The sequence below is a fragment of the Malus sylvestris genome, chromosome 15 (genome assembly GCF_916048215.2).
Source record: "Malus sylvestris chromosome 15, drMalSylv7.2, whole genome shotgun sequence".
In the NCBI taxonomy this organism is placed as follows: domain Eukaryota; kingdom Viridiplantae; phylum Streptophyta; class Magnoliopsida; order Rosales; family Rosaceae; genus Malus; species Malus sylvestris.
In genome coordinates, this window is record NC_062274.1 from 42,435,085 (window position 1) to 42,448,847 (window position 13,763).

Genomic DNA, 13,763 nt, shown 5'->3' on the forward strand with positions numbered 1-13,763 from the left:
GATTTCGATCGGGTCATTTTACCCGTTTATTTTAACGGGTGTTACACGACACGACCCGTTAAGATATCGGATATGACACGAAAACGACATGAACACGAAAAACACGACACGAATGCCAGGTCTGTCCCAAACTAGTACTAAGTCCTTCAAATAAATAAAGTCAACTTATGCTTGCCAACTACCACTTCTTCAAAAGGGGTTCTATGTAGAAATCTCATAGATGACAGTTGTTCATTAATTAAAAATGATAAGTCATAAAAGACCTAAGTTTAGCCATAATGGCTAGAGCAATGTGCTCTACCATTTGAACTCAAGTTTGAATCCCATGAATTCAGTATTAGTATCCTATCAGTTGTTAAATAAGAATATGGGTCATGGGTTTGGATCTTTGGTCCAGTTGGGTATAATAAACTCAAACCTAAGTCCCAAACCATTTCAATGTGTTTAGTTCAATCATGTTGAATCAGATTGTGAACAACTTAAATTTCCTATTTTATATCATATCAGATACAATAACATGAGTTTTTAAGCTTAAACCTCAATTTTGTCATTGCATGTTTAATCCATAATAACTCACAAATACAACGCGGTATTACCTCGATGCTCAATCTAACAACAAAATTTTGTTTTTTAGTTCGTTAAGTGACAATGTGGGACCATGATTCCCACCTTACTAGAACAGTGAATACTCAAGGCCACTCCACTGGCTAAGGCCCAGAGTAGAAGCAACATTATACACCCCTATTATATCAAGGGATAAAGCAATTAGGTGGTTCTCGACATATACATGTATGTTCACTCAACCTGCGAAGTGAGACCACTATGTTTGGAGTGGTCATTCCACGACATTGTCCATGTCAATTGCCCTGACTCAGAGGCTTTCTTGTCTAATCTAGGCATTGCTTCCCCTTAATTGCGAGACGTCAGGTCAGGCTGATTGGTATGGCAAGCAAGACTGCCTATGCCGTGCAGAGAGCATGCAACTCTGCTCTAAGAGCAACTCCACCCTTGGAGCTCTCCCCCCAGACAATCCACTATTCAATCTACCATGTGAACAATAACTGCCTTTTGCATCTCCACCGTTGCACTTGAATAGCCTTGGCAATATGCAATAAAATATGATTAATTTTTTTTTTTACAAAATAAAACTAAATAAATTTATTTGTAATTTCGGATAAGATATTTTAAATCGTTCTCGTTGCGGCACGTGTCATTTACCCAAAACGACTATTATTGGTCATAGATTTTGATAAGATTTTTATCCAATGTCATCATGCCACATGTCGTTATCTTTTCAGAATCTTTGAGGATAGATTTCGATCAGATTTTAAATCGTTCTCGTTGCGCCACGTGTCATTATTCGAAAAGATAATTATTGGTGATGGATTTCGATAAGATTTTTATACAATGTCATCGTGCCACGTGTCATTATCTTTTTAGAATCTTTTAGGATAGATTTCGATCAGATTTTTAACGAATGACGGCATGCCACATGGCACTATCTACAACCTAATCATATGAAACTTTGAGAGAAAGATAGGAATGTGATTGAAATTAGTTAAGAACATATGAAATTGTGGTGTAAGGTAGATGATAATGAGAAGGTATTTATAGAAAAGTAGAAACATTTTTTTTAAATTTTCAGAATTTTTTTTCAGATTTTTTACAATTTTAAATTTTTTTTATTCAAATAATTAATCTCTGCCTTTGGATTTAAAAAAAAAATAAATTCCAACACTTTGGATTGTGCCACGTGTCACAAAGGTAACTTTTCTTAATTTTAAAACTTTTTTTTTTAATTTATAAAGCTGATTAATATCTACCATGGATCTCAGATCGAACGGTTGATCTTAAATCAGTTTTTTTTATATTACATTTTCAAATCGGACGACCCATATTAAAGAGCCGTTAAGATTGAACGGACCGTGGGAAGCCACGTGGCTTCCCAACAGTCACATGCTGAAACTGGCACGTGAGCCCCATGCCCTGTAAAGTTGTTGGCTGACGTGCCCCCACTCGCGAGTGAGGGGCACGCGCCTGACACAAAAAAATAAAAAAAGGACCAACGCCAGGCCTGACGTCACACCCACCTCGGGCTGCAGGGCTGGCAATCCTCCACGGGCCTGGCCTTCGGGTTCCCACCTTCACTCGGGCTACCCAACGCTGGAGCCCTATCCATCAGCCCTCGGGCCCTTTCCCTTCGCCTGTCCCTTGAGCAACCACCAAGGGTGGAGTTGCTCTAATAGACAACATGTCTGAGAAAACATGCTCTGCCACCTACCCCCACTTCCTCTAATGACTTAGGGAAGTGACAGACAACTCGTACCATCTCCTTAAGGCCTATGAATAAGTGAATCGACTCTGCACAAAAGGTTAGGCACTTCGAGCCATAAAACACTTTTTCTACCTATACTGTAACAATCTGACTTGGCCATCGGAGTGGTTACGCCGAGAACTTATTGCTTGTCTTTGGTCTATGTAGGTTGGAACCACTGTAGCTGCCCAAAAATCGCTCTAATAGTTTAGTGCTTTCAATTAAAGTTCAAATTCATATTCCCCCGTAAACAACTTTACCCCCACTCATTGCCGATCATCCTGACCCTTCATATGACCTAGACTTCCCTAAAATAAATGCAACCCGTCCTGCGATGAAGGCAATTATTGCTAAAAATGTACCCCTGATGTTTGCCGAGAAAGGTCATGCTCCGCCACCACCTCCGCCTACATTGTCCATGCTAATGGACCCCATTCGTTAGATGTTGAAGAGGATGAGCAATGACATGAAGAACCTACGACGCAACCATGCGGCCTTATCTACAACATTGTAAGGTGTTATTGCGATTAGAGTCTCGGCTAGATCGCGAAACCACCGATATCTATGTCATTGGTATGGTTTACCTAAATACCATGAAAGAGACTACTCTTACTCCCACGCCTTCGGAAACACCTCCTTGAACAAGAGTAGCCCCCGCAACCACCTACTATGCAGTCACGTGGTTCAAAGAGCTAGACAAAAGTCATCTTTAGTAATCCTAGGTGACTTAATTTTGATCTTGGAGGTCCCAGCCAAGTGTGCTCATAGGGCAGAACATAATCGCACTATAAGGGAAACCCTCTCTCTGATAACCTGGCGTGGGAGCTTCCAGCAAATAAGTTCACGCAATAGAGGTTGAAATGTTTCAAGGAAGACTCAAACATTTCCAGCCATATTATGTCGTACAAGAATGTGATGGCCCTGTACAACCACAATGACTCATTAATATATAAAACGTTCCCTTTCACGCTCGAAGGGAATTCGATGAAGTGGTATGCTGGCCTTCCATCTGGGTCCATTATGGACTTTAAAACCCTGAGTGACGAGTTCATGAAGGCTTTCTTTGCATACAAGGAGGTGAAATGTGGGACATATACCTTGTTCCTGATCCACCAAATAAATGATGAAAGCCTTAGGAAGTACATCAAACAATTCCGCACTGAATTTGCAGAAGTTAATAGGCCGAATAACAATATGGTCGCCACATCATTCAAGAATGGACTCCTCATAAAGTTTGAGCTTAGCAGGAAGCTACATAAGCCCAAATATGAATATATCACCTTGGTAGAGTGCTTCGACAAGGCAAAGGATATAGTCCCAAGGGACAAAGAGTACATAAAGAATGGAAAATCACTTAAGTAGGATTCCACCATGGAGCCACGTGCAACGGAATGAAGGGCGAATGAGCCTCGACAAGAGCACAGTGGGGCAAGCAAAGACAACCAAGATTGGTAAACCGGTTAGATCCTCGAGTAGAACCCTGAATAGAGCCTCAGGAGATTTTCTTCTACCCCCATCCTATACCAAATTAAACACCTCCCTCACAAAATGTCCTAAATGAAATATGAGACAAGCCTTTCTTTAAAAAGCCGCACCTACTACTGAATCTAAATCCCCACACAAAAGAATACTACAACTACCATAAGGCCAGTGGCCAAACTATAAGGAATTACTGCGACTATAAGGAATTTCTTAAGGATTTGCTCGTTCATGGTCATCGTTGGGAATTCGTAGCCAAGAAGGCGAAGGAAGACAGGCAAAACGATGACTTTACGACGGCTTCGGGGAACAAGGACGATAAGGAGAATGGGCATGCAAAGATACCTACTCTCTATATAAACTACATTTACAGAGCTCAAGAATATGTAGTGTCCACGAGTAAGGAGCAAAGGATTGCATGCAAAAAACTGAAGATGGTCACCTTCATTAACAAACAATTCCCAATCGATGGTAACAGTCTGATGTTCTTGGATCGAGACTTGGAAGAGGTTGTTGCCCTCATGATGATACCCTTGTTGTTACTTTGCAAATTGCTCATGCGTAGGTGAATAATATCCTGGTAGATGGAGGGGCCAGAGTCAATTTTCTCTTCAAAGATACAATAGAGTGAATGTGGCTGCTTAACGACATCACCAAGTTCAGATCCATTCCAATGGCCTTTAAGGGAATGCTAGTCCAAACCTTGTGAACCGATAAACTGCCTGTTGTGGCGAACCTCTTCAGCCTCATCATCAACTTCAACGTCCTCGACGGTTTATCTCTGCTTAATGTAATCATTGGTTGGAACTGGATACATATCATGAGGGTCATCCCCTCCATTCACCATCAAATGATCTGATCTTACCCCTACCAGAGTGGAAGGAATCAGGAGATCAAGTCAGGGCCCGCTTTTATGTAGTCTCCAATTTTAATTTTATTAGGAGAGTCGGTCTAGCTGAGGTGGCCACTCCAACTACCAACCTCTCATTGCAATCAAAGCCTGGGGGCGAGATTCAAGCCTTCAAGGAATTTGACATTGACCTCGACTCCCAAGACGATTGTATGCCAGAGTCAAAGGCCGGCGAAGACACATAGTATGTAATTCTCGATTTGGAGAGGCCAAAGCAGAAGGCCAAGATCAAAGCCAAAATCTTAACGTGAGAGAAATAGCTTCTCACCAAATTTTTGCAAGAAAACAGAGACATTTTTGTTTACTCGGCAGAAGATATGCTTGGAATCGATACCAGAGTGCTTTTCCACAAACTACATGCAGATCCAAATTTCAAACCAATCATTCAGAAGAAGAAGAACCATGGACGAGCCCGATATGGAGAAGACCTCTTTCGTGGATGATAAGGGCACTTATTTCTGCAAGGTGATGCCATTTGGTTTGAATAACGCATGCACTATTTATCAAAGGTTGGTGAGCTGAGTTTTCAATGAGAACATTGGCACGACCATGAAGGTATATGTTGATGACATAGTGGTGACAAGCAGGCGGAAGAGAGATCATCTAGCTGACTTAGTGAAACCATTTGACCAGTTATAAAAGTACCAGATGAAACTTAATTCGGAGAAGTGCATCTTCGATGTCAAAAATGGAAAATTTCTTAGATATTTGGTGACTCAGAAGGGTATCCAGGCCAATCTAGACTAGATAAAGGCAATCATTGAAATGCACCCTCTAGCAAACGAAATCCTCCCTTTTCAAAAAGCCATCTTTTATTTTGAATTATATGCTTGGTTGTATTCGAGTAAGTACATATGAAATTAAAATTAAAATTGAAGAAAAAATAATTATATATCAATAATTAATTCATTTTCATTGAACATGCCATTTTTGGGGCAACTTGCGATATTTGCGGGGTAGGTTCACACTGGCCAGTTTCTCTAGTCGTCTCATCAGTGGTATCATAGGTATTGTTCCAAACTACCCGCTAAGTGTAATTAAACTCATTTTAATTTTTAGTAAAGGAAGTATTAAAATTTGATTTCTTCTCATCAATATACTATGCCCATAAGTACTTATAGATGCACAATGGGTTAGGCCAACCCGAACATAAAACGAGCACAATCAGTTAAAAAGTACTATCTCTAATTGGTGTTTTCTTCAAATGGAAAACATAGACAAGGGTACTATCTATTATAGGTGCACAATAAAACGATATAAACCAACCTTAATCCAACGGTTAGTCTTGTGTAGTTTATTTATCCAATATGAATATGCGAGTAGGATAGAATCTAATTAGAGATTGGTGTAAATGGTTTGTATGAAATGCATATTGGTTTTCTAATTTTAGTGTCTTTAAATATTATAATGTACAATGGGTTGGTCCAACCCAAACATAAAATGAGCACGAAGGTACTAACAAAAGGAGACAAATCAACGGGTTAGGGAATTGTTGTAAATAGCTAATATGAAATTCACATTGGGTTTCAGATTTTTGTTTCTTCAAATATATGCTTATAGATGTACAACAGTTGGCCCGACCCGAACATAAAACGAGCACAATCTATTAAAAATGCAATCTCTAATTTGGGATTTCTTTCAAATGGAAAATGCATAAAACTTAAAGTAGTGGGAAGTAAAAAGCTACATCCTTTTCTTGCATAACATTTTGTTTACTTTTAACTGGGGATTTCAAGCTTCATTTCATTTGACGTAAGAAGGCATGCACTTGAACTATGAAATATTAATTCTAGGACTTTAAGATCTCTTGTTATCAACTATAAACTGAACATTTATTTGTTAATTATGCAGAGAAACAAACAACTCGAGATGTCAACTTTACAACAGTTGTCACTCTGGATGTTCTCGCATATTAGGTAAGTTTGCCTCTCCACTATTCATTGTCCGACTTTGAAGAACAAGCCATGTTCATGCTAAAATAAAAGCTTGTGACGTAAGAACCAAGAGTTCGAAGTGCTTTGAAAAAGAGCTTAACTAAACCTTTCATTAGTGAGCGAAAGAATGTTTAGAAAACAAGAGTCGAACTCTTAAAAAAATAGAGTTCAATAAATATTTTCTTGTCAAAATGCCAACATATTACTTCTAAACTAATATGATCAAGAATTCATAGACTTAGAATTCGTTTCTCGGCCACATAATTATAACTTCTTCAAGAATTTACAATATTGTTCTAACTAAATATTTTTTGTTGGTATAGTTTTATCGGCAGGAAGAATGCAGGGAGTTGTCCCCTATATTCATAGGTTTATGATCCAAGTGTTTATCCGGGACAATTCAATTATTATCAAGAAAGGGTTCAAAGCTGATATGAAGTTAATTGTGTTTTTATGTTATAAAGACACCGTAGCTTTCTTTGCTCAGCTTATAGCTGCACTCTCCAGCAAACAAAGGCCACCCGTTTCAAAAGGCCGTCTTTTATTTTGAATTATCTGCTAGGCCATATTCGAGTAAGTACCTATATGAAATTAAAATTAAAATTGAAGAAAAAATAATTATATTTCAACAATCAATTAATTTTCATTGAATATGCCATTTCTAGGTCAACTTGCGGTATTTGCAAGGTTGGTTCATGCCAGCCAGTTTCTCCAATTGTCTAATTGTAGTTGGCCCGGCCATGACATCCTTTATCTCGTGGTATCGCGGGTATGTTCCAAACTACCCGCTAAGTGTAATTAAATTCATTTTTAATTTTTAGCTAAGGAAGTATTTAAATTTGATTTCTTCTCATCAGTATACTATACCCATATGTACTTACAAATGCCCAATGGGTTGGCTCGACCCGAAAATAAAACGAGCACGATCTGTTAAAAGCACTATCTCTAATTGGTTTTTTTTTTTATTTTTCAAATGGAAAACATAGACAAGGGTACTCTCTATTATAGATGCACAATAACACGATATAAACCAACCTTAATCAATAGGTTAGTCTTGCGCAGTTTATTTATGGGAACTTTAACGAAAAGCACCCGGTACTGTTCATTTTAACGAAAAACCACATTTTTACACTAAAAAGTCAATCCTGGTACTATTCACTTTACCCTTTATTTTGTCCTTATCATTAAAACTCAAAGTTTTCAAGTCCTTTTCATTAGTTTTCCTTTTATTTATCCGGTAGTGGTAGGCAAGTATGACTGAATCTGCTTAGAGAATTGGTGTAAATGGTATGTATGAAAAAAATTGGGTTTTTAATTTTAGTTTCTTTTAATATTATAAATGTACAATGGGTTTGCCCGACCCAAATATAAAATGAGCACAAAGTTACTAACAAAAGTAGACAAATCAATGGGTTAGAGATATAGTGTAAATGGTTAATATGAAATCCACATTGAATTTCTAATTTTTGTTTCTTTAAATATATACTTATAGATGTACAACGGGTTGGCCCGACCATACATAAAACGAGCACAATTTCTTAAAAGTACTATCTCTAATTTGGATTTCTTTCAAATGAAAAATGCATAAAACTTAAAGTAGTGGGAGGTAAAAAGCTGCATCATTTTCTTACATAACACTTTTTTTACTTTTAACGGGAGGTTTCGAGCTTTGACGTAACAAGGCATGCACTTGAACTATGAAATATTAATTTTAGGACTTTAAGACTCTTGTTATCAACTATAAACTAAACATTTATTTGTTAATTTTATAGAGAAACAAGCAACTCGAGATGCCAACTCTACAACATTTGCCACTCCAGATGTTCCCGCATGTTAGGTAAGTATCCATTCATTGTCCAACTTTGAAGCACAAGCCATGTTCATGCTAAAATAGAAGATTGTGACATAAGCACCAATTGTTTAAAGTGCTTTCAAAAAGAGGTTGTTGAACCTTCATTAGTGAGTGAAAGAGAGTTCAGAAAACAAGAGTCAAACTTTTCACAAAACAGAAATCAGAAAATATTTTCTTATCAAAATTCCAACATATTACTTTTAAACTAATATGTTCAAGAATTCATCGACTTGGACTTCGTTTCTCTGCCACATAATTATGACTTACTGAACCAAAAACCTTGTCCCAATTCCCAAACCGAAGTTTTTAGGAATCCCAATTTCAAGACCGATCCCAAACCAAATTTTCGGGAATTCCAAAATAACTTCGGGATTTCGGGACAAATCGGGAATCCCAAAATACTTTTGGGCTTTTGGGCTGAAATTGACATATTGGGCTTTTTCAAAATAAAATTTAGCCTTATGAATTGTTCTAATTGAAATGCAATCATAGATTTATAGCCTAGTCGAAATGCAAAATTATGAATTGTTCTTCAAATATATTCTACTACACATGCATGCAACAAAAATAAATTAAGTAACAAATCCAAAAGCAAAAAAATTAATTACAAACCAAAGTTTCAAAATAAATGAAGTAACAAACCCAAAAGCAAAAAAAATTAGTTACAAACCAAAGTTTCAAAATAAATGAAGTTCAATACCAGAATAAAGAGTTACCATTTTCTTTCAACTCCTTTAGCATTTTCAATTTGAAAAGGATTGGAGGTCGTTTGTTTAAAAGAGGGTAAAAATGTAATTGAATAAAAATTCTATATTCTCACGAGGTCAATGAAATAATAGCATGTCAAGGTTGGCATACAAATGCAAATTAACACATTGACTGTATTGCCACAATACCTGCAGTTCTTGCTTGTGTGCTTTCCTTTCTCGCTTCTGACCTAGCATTTCTTTGTACTTCAAATATCAAAGCAACTATTGCAACTTGTGTATATATTATTTTTAGTAAGAAAAAAAAACTTTTTAAGAAAAATAAGAAATACTATTGTCATTAAAACATTCTAATGTTACAAATAGAGTAAACAAAATGCAATAACAACACCCTATGAATGTAGAGAAGCTTTATGAATTCGGTTTTTATACCGTATTGTTTATATAGGGAGTAGTTAAGAGATGTTAACAATAAGATAGATAACTAGAAAAAAAATTGAAGCAGAAAAAACAAGAAGACAAAATCAAACTTGATGCTTATCAACCTCTCCACCCTCCTTGGCCTGTGCAGCTGCCCTTATTTTACGCAAATCCAAGTAGCATTTGATGAGACCCAATTTGATCAGGTTATAATATGATCCTGATGAACATCCACAGTCTCATCTTAGCACAGGAACATAACTAATACTGCAATTGTCATATATGACGGAAAACAAGTAAACATATATTAGGTCTAAACTTGTGAGGATCTCCGGAAACAGAGGGTAATGTGGAGTCTACTACTCTTCCTAGTGTTTGACGAAAACTTCAAGCATAAGGCAGTGTATTTGAATTGGATGACAAGAAAATCAAAGCTCAAAATTTAATTTGATCAATATTGTGTAAAATTTGGTTCTTGGTTCATTTAGAGTCTGTAAATGTACACAATCCTTTTGCTCCAGAACAACAACTTGTCGTTTTAGCATGAGACTCTATTCAAGATCCCTAATTCCGAAAGCCCTAATTCAGAAACCTTAATTTCAGAAATTCCTAATTCAGAAACCCAAATTCAAAATCCCTAATCGAATTTGGAATCAAACAATCTGTATGAACTTTGGTTGAGTTTATTGCAGGAATTTTTTACCTTGTGTAGTGAGGAGGAGTGCAGGCTGAGACTGAGAGCTCGATTCAGGAGCCAGATTCTGGTGGTATGGACCGTGGGTGAAGTCGCGATTCTGGCGATGGATTCACAAGTGATGAGTGAGGACTAAGGACTGAGGAATGAGAACTGGTGTGGGTAGATTCGGGATTCAAGCGACATATTTGAGTCTGAGGTGAGAGAGAATGAGTGTGAGTGTCGAGAGACGAAGAGAAAAAGTGAGACTTCTGAGTAGGTTTGATTTATATTCAACGATTGAATCCGACGGCTGTTACAATTTCAAATATATATTTAAAAATTAAATAATATATATTTTTTATTTTGGTTCTGTTCGGGATTACCGAAAGAATAAAAACTTGAGATCGATTCCTGTACCGAAATTTCAGGATCGGCTCGGTATTTGGTACCAAAATTTTTGGGATTTTTGGATTGGTATTTTTTTTATTCTGTTTCGGGAATTTTTCAGTTTGGTTTGGGATATTCGGTATTTTTTTTCCACCCCTAGGTATAGTTTATCGGTGGGAAGAATGAAAGGAGTTGTCCCATACATTCTTGGGTTTATGACCCCAAGTATTTATCTGGGGCAACTCAATTATTATCAAGAGTGGGTTCAGAGTTGATATGAAGTTCACTGTGTTTTTATGTTATAAAGACATCGTAGCTTTCTTTGCTCTACTTATATCCGCACTCTCCAGCAAATAAAAACCTCCCATTTCAAAAGGTCGTCTTTCATTTTGAATTATCTGCTAGGCCGTATTCGAGTAAGTACCCATATGAAATTAAAATTAAAATTGAAGAACAAATAATTATATTTCAACAATTAATTAATTTTCATTGAACATGCCATTTTTGGGGCAACTTGCTGTATTTGCAGGGTTGGTTCACACCGACCAGTTTCTCCAATTGTCTCATCACAGTTGGCCCAGTCTTGACATTCTTTATCTTGTGGTATTGCATGTATTGTTCCAAACTACTTGCTAAGTGTAATTAAACTCATTTTAATTTTTAGTCAATGAAGTATTTAAATTTGATTTCTTCTCGTCAATATATTATACTCATATGTACTTATAGATGCACAATGGGTTGGCTCGACCTGAACATAAAACGAGCACGATTTGTTAAAAGTACTATCTCTAATTGGTTTTCTTTTCAAATGGAAAATTTAGACCCCTATCTATTATAGATGCACAATGACACGATATAAACCAACATTAATCCATAAGTTAGTCTTGTGTAGTTTATTTATCCGGTAGTAGTGGGAATTGGTGTAAATGGTTTGTATGAATAGAATATTGGTTTTATGATTTTAGTTTCTTTCAAGATTATCAATGTACAATGGGTTGGCCCGACCCAAATATAAAATAAGCACGTAGTTACTAACAAAAGAAGACAAACCAACGGGTTAGAGAATTGGTGTAAATGGTTAATATGAAATCCATATTGGGTTTCAGATTTTTGTTTCTTTAAATATATACTTATAGATGTACAATGGGTTGGCCTGACCGAACATAAAACGAGCACAATCTATTAAAAATACTATCTCTAATTTGGGATTTCTTTCAAATGAAAAATGCATGAAACGTAAAGTATTGGGAGGTAAAAAGCTTCATCATTTTCTTACATAACACTCTATTTACTTTTAACGAGGGGTTTCAAGCTTCATTTCGTTTGACATAAGAAGACATGCACTTGAACTATGAAAAATTAATTTTACAACTTTAAGATTTGTTGTTATCAACTATAAACTAAACATTTACTTCTTAACTCTATAGAGAAACAAGCAACTCGAGATGCCAACTCTACAACAGTTGCCACTCCGGATGTGGGATATTAGGTAAGTTTGCCTCTCCACATCCATTCATTGTCCACCTTTGAAGGAGAAGCCATGTTCAAGCTAAAATAAAACCTTTGTAACATGAGCACCAAGAGTTGAAAGTGCTTTGGAAAAAAGCTTGATGAACCTTCCATTAATGAGTAAAAGTGAGTTCATAAAACAAGAGTCGCACTTTTCAAAAAATACAGTTCAGAAAATATTTTCTTGTCAAAATTCCGACATTTACTTCCAAACTGATATGTTCAAGAATTCATTGACTTGGACTTCGTTTCTTTGCCACATAATTATGACTTCTTCCAGAATTTGCAATATTATTCTAACTAAGTCTTTTTTATTGCTATAGTTTATCTGTGGGCAGAAAGAAAGGAGTTGTCCGTCCCATATATTCTTGGGTTTATGATCTAAATGTTTATGTTGGGCAACTCAATTATTATCAAGAAGGGGTTCATAGCTGATATGAAGTTTTCTATATTTTTCTGTTATAAAGACACCGTAGCTTTTTTAACTTTGCTTATCGCCGCACTATCCAGCAAACGAAGACCTCCTGTTTCAAAGGGCCATCTTTTATTTTAGATTATCTACTAGGCCATATTCAAGTAAGAACCAATATGAAATTAAAATTAAAATTGAAAAAATAAATAATTATATTTCAATAATTTATTCATTTTCATTGAACATGTCATTTTTGGGGCAACGTGTGTTATTTGCGGGGTAGGTTCATGTTAGCTAGTTTCTCTAGTTGTCTCATCGTAGACGGTAGAATACTAATACCTCATTCAGAAAGCTAGACAAGGAAAACATGAACCCTAGACTCAAGTACTATGAGTGAGTACGAATGTTGGTTCAAGTAGGATCCAAAGATTTCGGCAAATCAACGTGAATACCGGTTCCTTTTCTCTCTAACTCCAGATGACAATCCCCAAGCACATCATGTTTGGCATCGTAGAAGCGCACTAAGTCATCATCATTGTTGGTATGTGCAGGCATGAGAGGAATGAATTTTGGATCTTAGCCGATAGCAGCCTCCGGGTCTAATGCGGCACAGGCTAATGCAAATGTGCAAGAATCTATGACGGCCAAGAGAAACAGAGGCAAAACATCGAAAGTTTTGAACAAAGAATTTCAAGGAACCCAGAATGCTTAGGGGGAAGAAGGGTTTGAATTTTGAAAGCTGAAATTAAAAGGGAAAAATAATAGGTGTGGCTTAAATACCCATCTTGATGGCCCTTCCACGGGCGCGCACGACAGTTCGCGGAAAGGTATGACAACACACGTAGCCGCTCACTTAATAAATCAATAGCCATAAACGACATGCATGCCCCCTATTTAATTGTCAGCAGGTCACGTCGTGCAATGATGGACATAGGGGAAACGAGGCGTCTCATACACACCAGGCACTACCGTACCTCAAGTGTCGCGCTTGTCCTGAGTGGAGGCGTCATGCATTAACTTCTTCATTTTCTCACTTGAACTTCTCAACGACCACCTCACACATCAAAGCGAAAAGAAACTAAAGACATGAGGGCAAGGCTCCACCGAACCGCCCTGACTCTTAATAGTATGTCCCACTCCGTGCATAAAATTTCTTGAACAAC

At 37.0% G+C, this 13,763-nt stretch overlaps 1 protein-coding gene across 1 annotated transcript; it reads left to right on the forward strand.

Moving 5' to 3' along the window:
• The first annotated feature begins 3,229 nt into the window (after positions 1–3,229).
• On the forward strand, positions 3,230–3,676 carry LOC126602990 (uncharacterized). The gene has a single exon (XM_050269773.1). The coding sequence runs from the start codon at positions 3,230–3,232 to the stop codon at positions 3,674–3,676; it is 447 nt and encodes a 148-aa protein (XP_050125730.1).
• Positions 3,677–13,763: the final 10,087 nt, after the last annotated feature.

What these genes read in the sequence shown, in the direction of transcription:
- LOC126602990 (XM_050269773.1), top strand. Translation starts at nt 3,230, where the DNA reads ATGGCCCTGTACAACCACAATGACTCATTAATATATAAAACGTTCCCT.